Source organism: Kogia breviceps, chromosome 1 (assembly GCF_026419965.1).
Source record: "Kogia breviceps isolate mKogBre1 chromosome 1, mKogBre1 haplotype 1, whole genome shotgun sequence".
NCBI lineage: Eukaryota > Metazoa > Chordata > Mammalia > Artiodactyla > Physeteridae > Kogia > Kogia breviceps.
In genome coordinates this window covers 38,647,320-38,660,496 of record NC_081310.1, presented here as the reverse complement: position 1 = coordinate 38,660,496, position 13,177 = coordinate 38,647,320, and the positions used below count along the sequence as shown (strand labels likewise).

The following is a 13,177-nucleotide window of genomic DNA, read 5'->3' as shown; positions in this document are numbered from 1 at the left end:
TTTTAGTTAAAACTTAGGAATTAAAACCTGGGAACTTTTGAGTTCTCCCAGGAACAAAGAGGACATATACAGCTATTCTTGAACAGTCGAATGCCTGCTAATTCGATTGCCTAGAATTCCAGTCGTTAGCCAAGCTTTCCAAATTAAGACATCCGGTCTCCTTCAATTTTCCACTTAAACCAGAACACAGAAGAATAGATTTGACCAATCAACTTAGGATAAAATTACCCATGAAAATATGACTTACGGTGTATGGATTAGTAGTTGTACAGCATATTACAAAAAATCTATGCTGCCACTTGAGGTTTCACAGATTCACAAATTTCTAGAGAGTTACCTTAACATTCCTGACCTAGGCTATAGAAAATGAGTCACATTTTTAAATGTGCATTTAGTATCTTCTTAAATGACTAGAAGCAAAATGTTTGCACACTTCCATTTGAGTGATTTAAGGCATTCTAATAATTCATAAGCTCTGAACAGAATTGGTATTAAAAAGAAAGATGCCATGTACGATACATATTAAGGATCTATGTAGTACACAATCACAATTTAAAAAACGCACAAAAATTCTCAGTTCATATAATTTATTGCAGTTAGCACACAGTTTAAAAATTCACCAACACACCAATAGTACAAAACTAAACAGCATTATAAGTTATTCCCCCCTCAGGAAAATAAAACATACTATGATTGTCAAAGCTAGATGTCAGTCTAAGTTTTAGAACAAAGGAAGAATGTGAAACTAATAAAAGGAAAAAGCAATCACTCACAATGACCACAAAAAGAAAATCCAAAAGAAAGTCCGTTTTCTCACAGACATTGATTGTCTTCTCTAAATTAATAAAAATTATTTTAACATAAACTGTATTTTAAAAAAACTAGAAACTCTTCAAGTAACTAAAGATAATGCTCCAAGGCCATTTTCACAGCTTTTTTTTTGTTTGTTTGTTTGCTTTAAATGCCATTACAGCCAAATTAACACACATTTGACCAAATATTTCCAAAACAGTCCAGCAACACACAATGGAGTTTTCCATTCAGTATCTTAAGCACAAAAATAGGCTATGTTTACAGTAGTTAAGGCGATCAAATTTTAAACAAAAGCAATTAAAAAAAAAGGGAAAAACAGCAAACGTTTTCCATGCTACTCCCATAGACCTTATTTGTAAGTGCAAGACAGGAAAACAAACACTGTGCAAAATGCTTTGCCCTGCGTGCTGGTCATTAAAACCACACGTTGGGCTGCAGCCTCTGCTGCCGCGATACACATAGTCTACTAACCCCCTTCCCCATGTCAATCAAGGCAGTCCAGTCCTTTCAGCCTGGGGCTTTTTCAGTCCATAGAATCTTTTCATGAGTTTGGGGGAGGATGGGGGAGGGGCGGGAGGGAAGGAGGAAGGGAGGGAAAGGAAGAAGGGGAGAAAAAGAAAAGGGGAGCAAAAAAAGAGAATGACCTATTGTCAATTTGTGCAGTAGTTACTCTAAAAACGCTCAACTGGGTAAATGTGTACATCTAAACTTTGAGCTGGCCTGGGTTTTGTGCAATTAGAAGTTTTGTTATAAAATGCACACTGCACATGCAAATCTTTAAGCCGTTTGTAAACATTTATATTTTCCTTGTTACGTAGCGAAGTTATCAATTTGCAGCTTAAGTTTTTATTCAGCTTAACAGTTTCAACTTAAAGACAGTGGGAAAGTCAATTTAAATTATATAAAATAAAAACAGTGCATTAACGTTCTTCATAACACCAGGTTTTTTTTTTCCAAATGGTGCTATTTTTCTAAGGAAATTAAATAATTTTAAACTCACTCGTTAAAGTTATACAATGCAAACAAAGACAAAAAATATATTGAAACTCATGCATTTCTGTAGCGTTAATATTTACTTTTCAAGACTCAACTAAGAGCATCAACACAACCTGTCAAGTCCTTTGACACCCCCCCAGCCCCTGTAATCAATTACAGTATACAATAACAGTAATTCACATTTTTCAACACACAGTTCAACACTGCTGAAGCTGCAATATCCTTTTTCATCCCAAGCAAACCTTCACAAAGACAGCGTCCCAGTGATCCCAGTGTACTTTCAGAATTTCTCTCATTGGGAACCGTCAGAAAACCAGAAGTTGCCACAGAAAGTTTTAAGTCAACTGCTTGTTTAAAAATAGATAATCCAGCATTTCAGAAATTTTCCATTTGGGTCTAAAAGCATTCAGGTTTCCAACAGCCAGAAAAGATTCATGCAATTTGAGACATATAAAGAGGCTAATAAAACTGGAGGGAATTTCTACTTAAAAAAAAAAAGAAAAGGTGGGGGAAAAAAAGAGAGAGCTCAAAAGACACCGCAGTGCTGACAAAATAGGCCCTAGGAAAGCATTTTGTGATAGGACGATTTGTTTCAAAGGTTCTTATTGGCTTATTTCCCCTACCCCCCTCGAAAGAAAGAAAAACACCTCTCTATTCTCCGACTTGCTCTAAAGTTTCTTTTACCAGAATGCTAAATTAGTGAGATTCTCATGCTATTCTAAAGTGCAAAAACAAGTTAATACCCCAACCTTTCAGTTCCAGGAAACAAGACTGCTTTTAGACCGTACCACAACTATATAGAGATCTATTTATATATAGGTATATATATATTATTTATATATATATAAAATTATTTCCAGAGTTCTTGAGAGCTATCTTCTAAGGTCCAGTCTCTGACAGCGGGCAGGCTCAGCGCCTCGCTTTTGACGGACAAGGAGTTCACCAACTCACAGTGGAACTTGCGGATGTGCCGGTACAGGTCCCCGGACTGCGTGAACCTGCGCTCGCACCACTTGCAGGCGTGCGGCTTTTCGCGCGTGTGCACCACGGCGTGGCGGCTCAGGTTGTGCGAGTACTGGAAGCTCTTGCCGCACTGGGTGCACGTGTAGGGCTTCTCGCCCGAGTGAGTCCTCTCGTGGCGCTTCAGGGTGTACATGCAGGAGAACGTCTTCCCGCACAGAGAGCAGGTGGGCACGTTGACGTCGGCGGCCGGCTTGCTGCGCAGGCCGTCCTGCTCGCGGAAGTGCGTGCTCAGGTGGATCTGCAGGATATGCGGGCTGGGGAAGACCTTGTTGCACAGGGGGCACATGAAGATCTGGCCCGCCGGGCTCAGGATGTTGGAAACGTAGGGCAGCAGACCGCTCTCCATGCCGCCCTCCACCTGGACCCGCTCGCTCTCGGGGGTCATCATCTCGTCGTCGCTGCCTTTGTCCTCCCGCTCCAGCTCCCTCAGGACCGAGTCCTCCCTCAGCGGAGCCAGATGCGCAGGCTCATACTGTACCCTGTTATTAGTGCTCACACTCTCTTTCACAGTGCTATGTTCCATGTCATAGTCATTAGTGCCAACATCACTCTCATCACAGGAAGCCTCTTTCTCCACCTTCACCTGCACCAGGTTGCTTCTCAGCACGTCCTGTGAAGAGAAATAAGAGCTGTTCAGATTTTCAACTCCTGAAAGGCTGGACTTGACAGACAGGTCCAGCACACAGTCAACATCTGCCGAATCCCTCACGGAGGTGACAGACCTCTGGGACAAAGACTCTGTTGAGCTGCAGGGGCTGGCTACTGTTTTTCCAGCTGCTGTGGCGTGTGGCTCTGCCTCTCCGCCAGCCTGGGGGATGCCTGCTGAGTCCGAGGGCAATCGCATCCACATGTTCCCAGGCTCGGCCGCCAAGTCCCTTTTGCTAGGCAAGATGTTCAATTTTTCATCTTCCCCTTCATCTTCATCACTGGGCAAATCGCCTGCCATGTGGCTGCTGCCATCAGAGAGACTCTCGACTTTGTCCGAACAACTTGAAGCATCTTCTTCCTTTTTGGTGCTGTCTGCCTCTGTGGTGGCTTTCTCTTTCAGCTTCTTTTTGCAGACTTTGACAATGTCATACATGTGGAGATAACTGGCAGCTGCTAGCACGTCTTCAATGGGCAAGTCTTTGAACTGGAGTTTCCCTTCATACATGAATTCAAGCAGGAGAGCGAAGGCTGGGGCTGTAACAATGTCGCTGTTCAGATGAACAATGTCTCTTTTGTCCAGCTGGTCCTTGTAAAAGAGGTGGAAATACATGCTGCATGAAGCCAGTACAGCTCGGTGCGCTCGGAACTGGGCATCTCCCACCAGAACAGTGCAGTCACAAAGAAAACCCTGATGTCTCTGCTCGCTCAGACACTGCAGCAAATGTCTACTATGGTCTGGAAACTCCATACTGTCTTCATAACCTGGGAAGAGAGAAATTTCTCATGAGAGCCTGCTTAGGAACAACTTTTCAAGGCTCTAGTTCCCATTAAAAAAAAAAAAAGAAAAAAAAATCAGCTTGGGCCACGGAGGTACATGTCCCTGAATTTTAATCAGGCTAATGACCCAAGCACTACCAAATCACACACACAGAACCAAATGCAAGAAGGAAAATGTACACTTTTGAAACTTCTTACCCCAGCCAAACAGTCTCTGATGCATCTCCACCTTCCTTGAACTTTTAGTCAAGTTTTAAAAGCATTTATTTCAGTACAGTCTCTTACTGAGAATAAGAATTTAGGTCTCTTTCAGAAGAAATTTAATTAACTCTAATCATCAAATTATGTCCTACAAAACCTACAAAATAGCTTTAATTTCAAAGGGAACAACTCAAATAATGAACAAAGAAAAGTCCCAAACACATTCTGGAAGATTCAGAAAACTTGTTCAACCATCCTTTTTTGATTTTATTACTTTTGATACTTGACTGCACTTAGCAAGCACAATTTAAACACACATTTGGCTGAATCAAGAAAAAAAATGAAACCGCATAATTAGTCCAGAAATTAGCAAACAACTTACTTTTAAAGTCAGAGTGTTAAAACAACAAAAGCCCTGTGTATAAAAACAGATGTTAATGCCTTAAGATTTGCAGGTACAGCACACATGTATGAGATCAGAAGGAACTACACCAACAGATGGAAAAGATCATCTTTACTATGAACAAATCCAAATTTTTTTTAATGAATTGAGAAAAAGAAATGGTTATATTTCTCTGTAAAATCTGTACATCTAGAATATTAAGAACCAGAAGGGCTTTATTTAACTCTGAAAATTCTCATCTAAACTTTGATCTGTTGCAAAGCAAAATGAGTTCCATATTAAAATTAATGCAAACTTTTAAATAAAGGCATATTACGTTCAAATGAAACACAAAAGCTTTACAGGTTCAAAATAACAAAAAAAGAAAAAAAAGTCTTGCTAGTAAAAGAGAAACTATTCTTTTGACTCCACCATACCTCAGTCAACAGAAAATACTTTGTTTCAACATAATTTGATATATTTTGTTTTCCCACTAGCTTTTATTCTTTCAAATAAGCACTGTTGCCCTTATTTTCTGGTGAAAGAGGGTAAAATGGAGGCAGGAAAGACGCAGATGTACAAAGGGTCAAAATTCAACCACAAAATTCAACTCCTTAAACCTGACTTCCCCTTTCCTATGACCAGAAGCAAAGTTCCACACCATCCATCTCAAAAAGTGCATTTGGGGAATGGATACATATTAATTTAATATTTTAAAATTACTTCCCCGCTTCTTCTACACTTTGCCCAAAATGGGCTAAAACTTTCATCCTAACCCAATACATTCTGCGAGATGCCACTGCTAGTATAAACCAAGATTTACAATACAATCACTTCAAGTGCCCCACAGCTAACATCAATCCTAATCCTTGAGAGGGCTAAAAATAAAGATTGGAGGGCAGCTCACAAGGTAGCCGTGATCAAATTAGGAGGCTGAGAGGACAGAGAGGGACGAAGAAGGAAGCTTATAAACATCTGATCCAGCTGACTGTGGCCATATGGCAGCTGCTGCCCAGATAAAGAGATTAAGAATAGAGGAGTGCGATTACAGCTGTCTGGCCAATTCAGGCAGCTCAAATCTACAAGTTCTAAATTAGTCGCTAACACAAAAACTCCTGCAAATAATTATCGTTATGCTGAAATAAAAGATCTCTTAAATATATATTTGAAAGAGAAATGAGGAAACCAGTCAAACTATTCTCCTGGGGACAAAAGTGTTTTTTTTTCTTTTAAAAAAACCTTCGGTTATAAAAGCACTACAGCTGTATGTTTCAGTAGTGCTGCTGAATGTTTTGAAGAATAAAGTTTCACAGTGGAATTAATTACACAACAATCTAGCTTCTTAACTAGAAAAATCTTCTCATATAAGTTTGAATGCTGGATTCCAAACAGTTTACTATTTCTCCCCCCGACTCCAAAAGCAAAAGAAATCTAAATAGCAGTGAACAACAACAAAAAAAGGATTTTAATCCAAATTGATCTCAAAAAGCAGTATTTCAAAGCCTTTCTTAACATTTCAAAACTTGAAATATTTCTGTATATTAAAGTTATTTACCCGATCGAGCAAAAGGGATAAAAATTAAAACTAAACAAGCCCAAGACTCTCAACTCCAATAAGATGTTCATTTAATACTCAAGTTCATATTTTATTCTTAAACTGGATTAGAAAAGTAATGTGATTTTTAAAAATTAAATAAACACCAAAACAGAAATATGCTCAATCTAATCTCTTGCTACTCCTACCTTTAGGACACATAAACCTGATTAAGTCCTTTCCTCTGAGTCTTGCTGGCTCCAGGTCTGTTACATCGGTGGAAAAAAAGCAGACTAAGAGACAGATGCAAAGTGGAGATGATGTTAGAGAGGAATGAGATACCTTCTCCACCACAGATCCGCACACACTAACTCCCTGTCTGTGTGTTAGAATAAAAGGCTGAGGGATGGCAGGCTGTCAGCTGCTCTGACATCATGTTCAGATGGAAATGCTACCTCCAGCTGTGCTCCTTTTAATGCCATATGCTACTCCTCTACACTCCTGCCACCAGCTTTTTCTTAGGAGAACTTTTCTCTTCTGTTAGTATAAACAAAATACTTCAAAGTCTCCCTTTTTTTCCAAACTTTCTAACAGAAGAAATTGAAAAACTCAGCATATGGAGTTCTACTGTATTTATGGAATAGCAACACTTCTGTCTTAAGTTGGTGGACTGGCTTACATACTGACAGCACACTCAAGCCACGGTGCTATTCAGGAAATCCAGATTCACTTTTATTCAACTCCAACGTTTAGTTTCAAAGGCAGCTTAGGGATATTTTTAAACCAACCCATTTGACATCTCCAGTCCCATTTCAACATTATTACGGCACTTCAATTTTTTTTTTTTTTCTGCTGAGATAATGGTATACATGTCTCAGAATGCTGGAAGACTATTCAGATCTACTACTTCAACCTGGTTCACCTTATTATTTCACTCTTATATAACTACTTATCTAAAACTACCTTCTCAGTAAAATTTCTCACCCTGCCAGTTAATGCAAATTTCAACTCTCAATATCAACAAGCTGAAACTGCACTTTCTGAAATCCTGGAAAGTACTTCAGTTCAATGAGACAAATTAATAAACAGATACAACCTGCTACAGCCACTTAAAATGAATGCTGCATCTGCGTATCTGATCCGACTTTCTGCTCAGAAAGGGAACTTGGTCTTCCCCTTGATCTGTGTCCCATAACAATCTTTTTTTGGGTCACTCTGTAATGTTCATGATCACAAGAAAACCTTTCAGGGAGAAAGGGGGAAGGGGTGGGGGAAGCCAGGTCTAGCAAGTTGGGGAACTTTTCAGCTAGATTTGCGGGTCTTTTCGAATGGCTGGTGAAACTGTAACGTAACCCGGGCTGGCCTGACAGTGCCCTGCAAGGGGCTGCGACATCTGTGAATGCCGAATTCTCCACAGGCTCTTGTGGGAGTGAGAAGCAGAAAAGGCGCTGGGGCCTGAGGCACAAGTGTCACAGTCCTGGTGATAACCACTCCGTTCTCATTAGAAAACCACGGCCAAGCGTTAAATAAAGAGTAACAAAGACCAAGGTCTCTATCCTGTGCTTCTTGCTTTCCAAAGTCGCAAACCCAACTTTCTCTAACTTCGCGATGGATGACATAATTATGAATGCCTATTTCAGGAGGCACTCTTTGGGGATAAATTCCTTCTCAGCCACACCACCTATTCTGCACAAATGCCCTCGCCTCATTCCAATATATCAGACATTAATCACCCCATTTACCCAGTGGGGTGGGGGGCGAGTGACAGTTTAATGAGCCCCGAGCACCGCAATGGACCAGCGACTCCCACTCCACAAATCAACCCCTTTGCGCCTCGCAGCCTCAGGTCCGGAGAGGTTTTGCGAGGTTGGGTTTTGTTTTTCAAGGAGGTGGGGGCTGGGGTGCGGAGCAGGGAGGGGGGAAGAAATGCAAATCTTTACGTAGTTGGCTGTGCATAAAACACTAGGGGAAAGAGGAAGGTTAAACCACAGGGAAGGAGGTGGAGGGCGTAGAGCCGGTGCAGCAGGAAAACACCTTAAACAACAGACGAGAAAACAGACCCGGGTCACGGCAACAACAAAAGAAAAGTCGTAAGAAGCCGGGGGAGGGTGGCTGCTACCGCTTCCCTGCCGCCGCGGCGCGAGTCCCCGGCAACTGCCCCAGCCCGGGAGGGGCCTCCCCGCGGGCGCCGCCGCAGCTGCAAGGGTCCCCGGAGCCACGGCCGTCCCGGCGCCGTGCAGCTGCACCGCTCCCAAGCCCCCGCCCCGCGCCCCCCGCCCCCGAGAGGCGCCGTCGCAGCTGCACCGGCCGGAGCGCGCCCCGCGCCGCAGCTGCACCGGCCGCACCCCGCCCGACCCGCAGCTGCGGCGGCCCGGCCCCGCACCCGGCCCCCGCCGCTGCGGCGCCCCCCGCTACCCTTAGCTCCACCCGCACAAACTAACTCCACTCGCGGGGCCCGGTCGCCCGCCCGCCCGCCCGCACTGCCCCGCCGGCAGGGGCCGCACAGCCGGCGCCCCGCCCTCCAGGGCCCGGAGGGGGCGCCGGGTCGGGGCCGGGTCCGGCGCCGGGACTCACACGGAGCGGCCCTAAGTCACCGCGTCCCCACCGCCGCCGCGTCCTCCGCCTCCCGGCCGCCGCCGCCGCCGGACTTGGTGGGCTTCCTCCTCCGCGGGTCCCCCTCCCTCCCTCCCGGCCCCCCCGCCCCCCAATCCCGGCTCCGTCGCCCGCTCCCCCTGCCCCCTCCCTCCCGCCCACCCACCCCCGCTGGCAGCCGGAGGAGCGCGGCGGAGCGAAGAGGCCCCACTCTCAACGGCTCCCCATGGCAGCAGCCCAGCGGCGGCCGCAGCCTGCCAGACACAGCGAGGGAGCGAGCGAGCGAGGAGCTAGCGAGGAGCCCGGGCCGGGGGGCGGGGGGGGGGCGGGGGGAGGGGCGGGGGGACGCACCACGCACGCACGCGGCGGCGCCGGCCAGATGTTCCCCCCCCGCCGCCCTCCCTCCCGGCGCTGGGCTGCTGCGATTGACCGAAAGCGGCCGGACCGGGTTCCCTGCCCGCCCCCTGCACGCAGTCTCCTCCAATAGGAGGGCGGCTTTTCAGGGAGGCGGAGGCAGTGGCGGGCAATAGTAGGACTGACAAGAGGGCCCAGCCAATGGAAGGGGCGAACCGGAGCTGCCGCTCGCGCGTGCCAATCGCAGGCAGAAACTGTTGGGGTGGGCGGGCCCGAGCGGGAGGGGCTGGTAGCCAGGCGGTGCGGGCGGAGTCGGCGGGAGGGCGCAGCGGCGGTGGCGGCAGCGGCGCCCCTCTGGGGGACTTGGCCGTGAGAAAGTGAAAGGAGCCCGCGGGCGGTGGCGACAGCTGCACTGGGAGGGGCTTGTTTCCAGGCTAGGAGGCCTCGCGCGCTCTGGGGGTGCGGAGCGAGCTTTTCGGTGTGCGCCTTGACAGCCATAAATACAGTTTTGAACGTAGTGTGGCTGGGCTGCTCGAAGTTGGGGAGGTATCCGCGGAGGCAGAGCACCCGGGACACACATGACCTGAGTCCGGCATTAGGTGGCTCCCTCTGCTCCGGCTGCTGTGCGTGACGACGCCCAGGCCCTCGTCTCCCAGAGCGCAGAGGGTAGGACTAAGGGACGTCCTCGCTCCGTACCGCGCTGCCCCGTCAGCAGGTGCAGGTGCGCGTCGGGCTCAGCGGACGCCACCGGCTTAGACAGGCAGTTTCTGGGCGTTATTCTCAGGGCGTCTTGTCACAGACACAGCGGAGCACCTGTATTTCTCGCAGAGCCCTTATGTCACGTCACGTGTATTTGCACTGTTACAAGTAGCCATTCCCGAGTGACCAAATTCTAGAGAACTACAGTAAAAGTGATATTTGCAGAAGCCATAACCTGATTTCTTAATTGGTACGTCTCAAGCCACAAAGTTAAACTATGAAGGGAAGATGTAAGACTGTTGTATCGTTTCTCCCTCCCTTCAAATTTTTATTCGATTCCTGTTCTTTGCAATTAAACTGTTCATCTCGGCCACCAAGAAAAGTAGAAACTTCTGCCTCAAGAAATTGGAAATCTTGTTGAGGAGGCAAGAATTACAAGTAAAAAGTTGAATAGCAAGGGGGAAAACTGTTCTAAGAATATAAAATAGAAAATTGCAAAGTGAGGAAGTTAGTACACTAGTAATTGTCAAGTGAAATGCGTTTATTCTTTGCTAACTGAACTGAGACTGGCAAGCCTGTTGCTAACCAACTTGCCAGGAGACCTTTCAACTGGGCAGAATGTGCTTTCACTTTGTTCCAGGTCAGATGGGTAAACTAAGTTGAAAGTATTGTGTAGGCAAATCAGACATATTGAATTACTAATGAAGTAAAAACAGGAGCACGCCAAATTCCTGCAGCTGATATTGGAATATCCTGTTAGAAGCAGTAGTGATGTTCTCTACTCTTTCCTCAACGTTTTCATGAACCCTCATGATTGATAACTGAGGTCAAGGCCATTCTATGACAACTAGAGTTTTTTATTCCATGAACTATATTCCATTTTTGCTTTTGGTGAATTCTAGATCTTTTAAGTCGGTTGGTAGAGGGCCCAATTTCAGTCTGACTTGTTTAAAGTTAAGGAAGTTTATAAATATTCTTGATAAAGGAAATACACTCTTTTAAAAACAGGTGAAAAGAAGTACATGCTTTGCCAACAAGTTCAGAAAAGAATTGGAAAAAGAAATATTTGCATTCTCAAAGTTGTTTCTCACCTACTAAAAGTTAAAAATAAGAAAAGTAACATCTCTGGACAAAAAGACAAAGTAATTAATAGTGTCAGCATATGAAATAAGTTCATGAGAAAATTAGAACATTAAGATTATCCATAAAAAGTTTAAAAACTCAGCTCTGTAGCATGTAAAGCCACAGCTCTAACAAAAGTTTTTATAAAAAGCACCTACAGATAGGTTAAATCCCCAGAGATGTGCTGGGGGACACACTGATGCATCAAAAGTTATGAGCATTGTTTTTTAGATATAATTGTCATCACTGGGATCCATTTTGAGAGCTGAGTAGTATAGCCAGGAAATGTAGATTAAATATATGCTTAAGGAAGCAAGTTTGTAGTCCCTCAATTGTTTAAAATATTTTCTAAATTCATGAAAATGCATGGAATATTCATACATTGTCAGTACCAATAAAAATGTTTCTGGAGTATTTACTGTGTTCAAGAAAGGTACTGTGATGGATACAGAAGACAACAAAAAAGTATGAGACATCTTCTCTCCTTCTTGGAGTTTAAATTTAGCTGGGAAAGAAATGGCATAAATATATAAAAATCTGAACCAATGGAAAAACTAAATAACAATATAATAGGATATGAATGTCAGAGCTAAATTTAATATTAAATTTTTATAAACATCTTGTCCCTGGTCTCTGGTTGCCGTTGCATTTTCTCTGCCCTTTTTTTACATGAAAGACAATTATTTTTACTCTGACTTTTTTTTTAAGTGTTATAAACTTACTGTAAAAAATGATACTTTTAATCATCTTTGGAAAGTCATCAGCATACAAATTGTAAATAAAATAAGACTGATTTCTGAGGTATACAGAATGATGACTATTTTTACTGGGCGCCCACTGGAACCCTGGAAGGTAAGTCAGACTCTAAAGCACCCCTTCAAGTAAGCTCCTCAAAGTAGGGACTGTTCGGCTTAGCAAATTAGTAAGATACAGAGCTACTTGCCAGAGTTTGAGAACCAATAATCTTTCTTTTTTTTCCTTTCCCACAATGGAAAAAAATGCAAAAAGTATAGTCTCTAAACTATTAGAAAAATATACCATTGCTTCCCTCTGGAGGAATCCTAGTCCTAATACAATTCCAATTAATCCATACTTTTCTGGGAGTCCTGAAATTTAGAATGATACCAGTCAAGTTAACCATTCATGGTTAGATTTCTTGCCAGAGAACAAGATTTATGTTTTACTAACACATGCATTTTGACCAATAACAATTTAACACTATAAAACATTGACATACCAAATAAAGTTTAATTTGATGAGCAACTCCATAAAATGAATGTCTTGACTTTTAAATGTGAACCACAGGTCAAATCTCTGAAAAAAAATCAGTGTTTTTATTACACTTTGTGCAATAGGTCATGTTGAAAAAGTTATCTGTGAAATTAATTTTTGAATATTGACTTTTTATAAACTTCAAGTATAATTGGATCTTCTTCTTAAAAATATTGAGACCAGATATTCCAAAGTGTAATGTTTTAAATATAAGAACTATAAAATGTGACAAAATGTGAGTAGAAGTTATCCTGGTTTTGAATCTAGAGAAAAAATACACTAAAATGAAAAATTTGTTGATGCTTCCAATAAGCTCACTTTCAATGTCATAGCACACATGAAATTCTATTAACTTATTTAGATACTCCCTCTCCCTCTCTCTCTTTCTCTTCTGGCTTTTAGAAATTAACAGGTTGAGATGGCCTAAAGGGAGAAGGAGACACAGAAACACAGCTGACACAATAGTAAAAAAAGGAGATGAGCAAACTGCAACACACACCACTATAATGAAATGAAGGAGCATATTTCCTAAAGCATAGTGTGTGTGTGTATACAAACACATATATAAAATAATTCCACAAGCACATTTATACCAAATCATTTCTTAGGTTATAAATTCTGTAATACTTGAATCTATTAAATTCCTGAACTATGATAAGCCATAAATAGGAGATAATTCATCCTGATTTTCAGCCCTGAAGACAGAAATGTTATAAACACTTGAGGAAAGGTTCTTAACAGATTTACACAGAGCATTGGGGACA

At 43.4% G+C, this 13,177-nt stretch overlaps 1 protein-coding gene across 5 annotated transcripts; it reads right to left on the bottom strand.

Moving 5' to 3' along the window:
• Positions 1-570: 570 nt before the first annotated feature.
• On the bottom strand, positions 571-9,097 carry ZBTB18 (zinc finger and BTB domain containing 18). Of its 5 annotated transcripts, none has more exons than XM_067030728.1 (3): positions 8,949-9,097; positions 6,584-6,667; positions 571-4,242 (listed from the first exon to the last, which is right to left on the bottom strand). In XM_067030728.1, the coding sequence occupies exons 2-3, from the start codon at positions 6,594-6,596 to the stop codon at positions 2,660-2,662; spliced, it is 1,596 nt and encodes a 531-aa protein (XP_066886829.1). In that variant the 5' UTR covers positions 6,597-6,667; positions 8,949-9,097; the 3' UTR covers positions 571-2,659. The 5 variants fall into 5 exon arrangements, with proteins under 5 accessions (XP_066886829.1, XP_058935023.1, XP_066886831.1 ...); XM_059079040.2 differs by lacking the exon at positions 8,949-9,097 and adding an exon at positions 7,471-7,488; XM_067030735.1 differs by lacking the exon at positions 8,949-9,097 and having other exon boundaries at positions 2,659-2,836; positions 2,869-4,242; positions 6,584-6,969.
• Between the last annotated feature and the right edge of the window lie 4,080 nt (positions 9,098-13,177).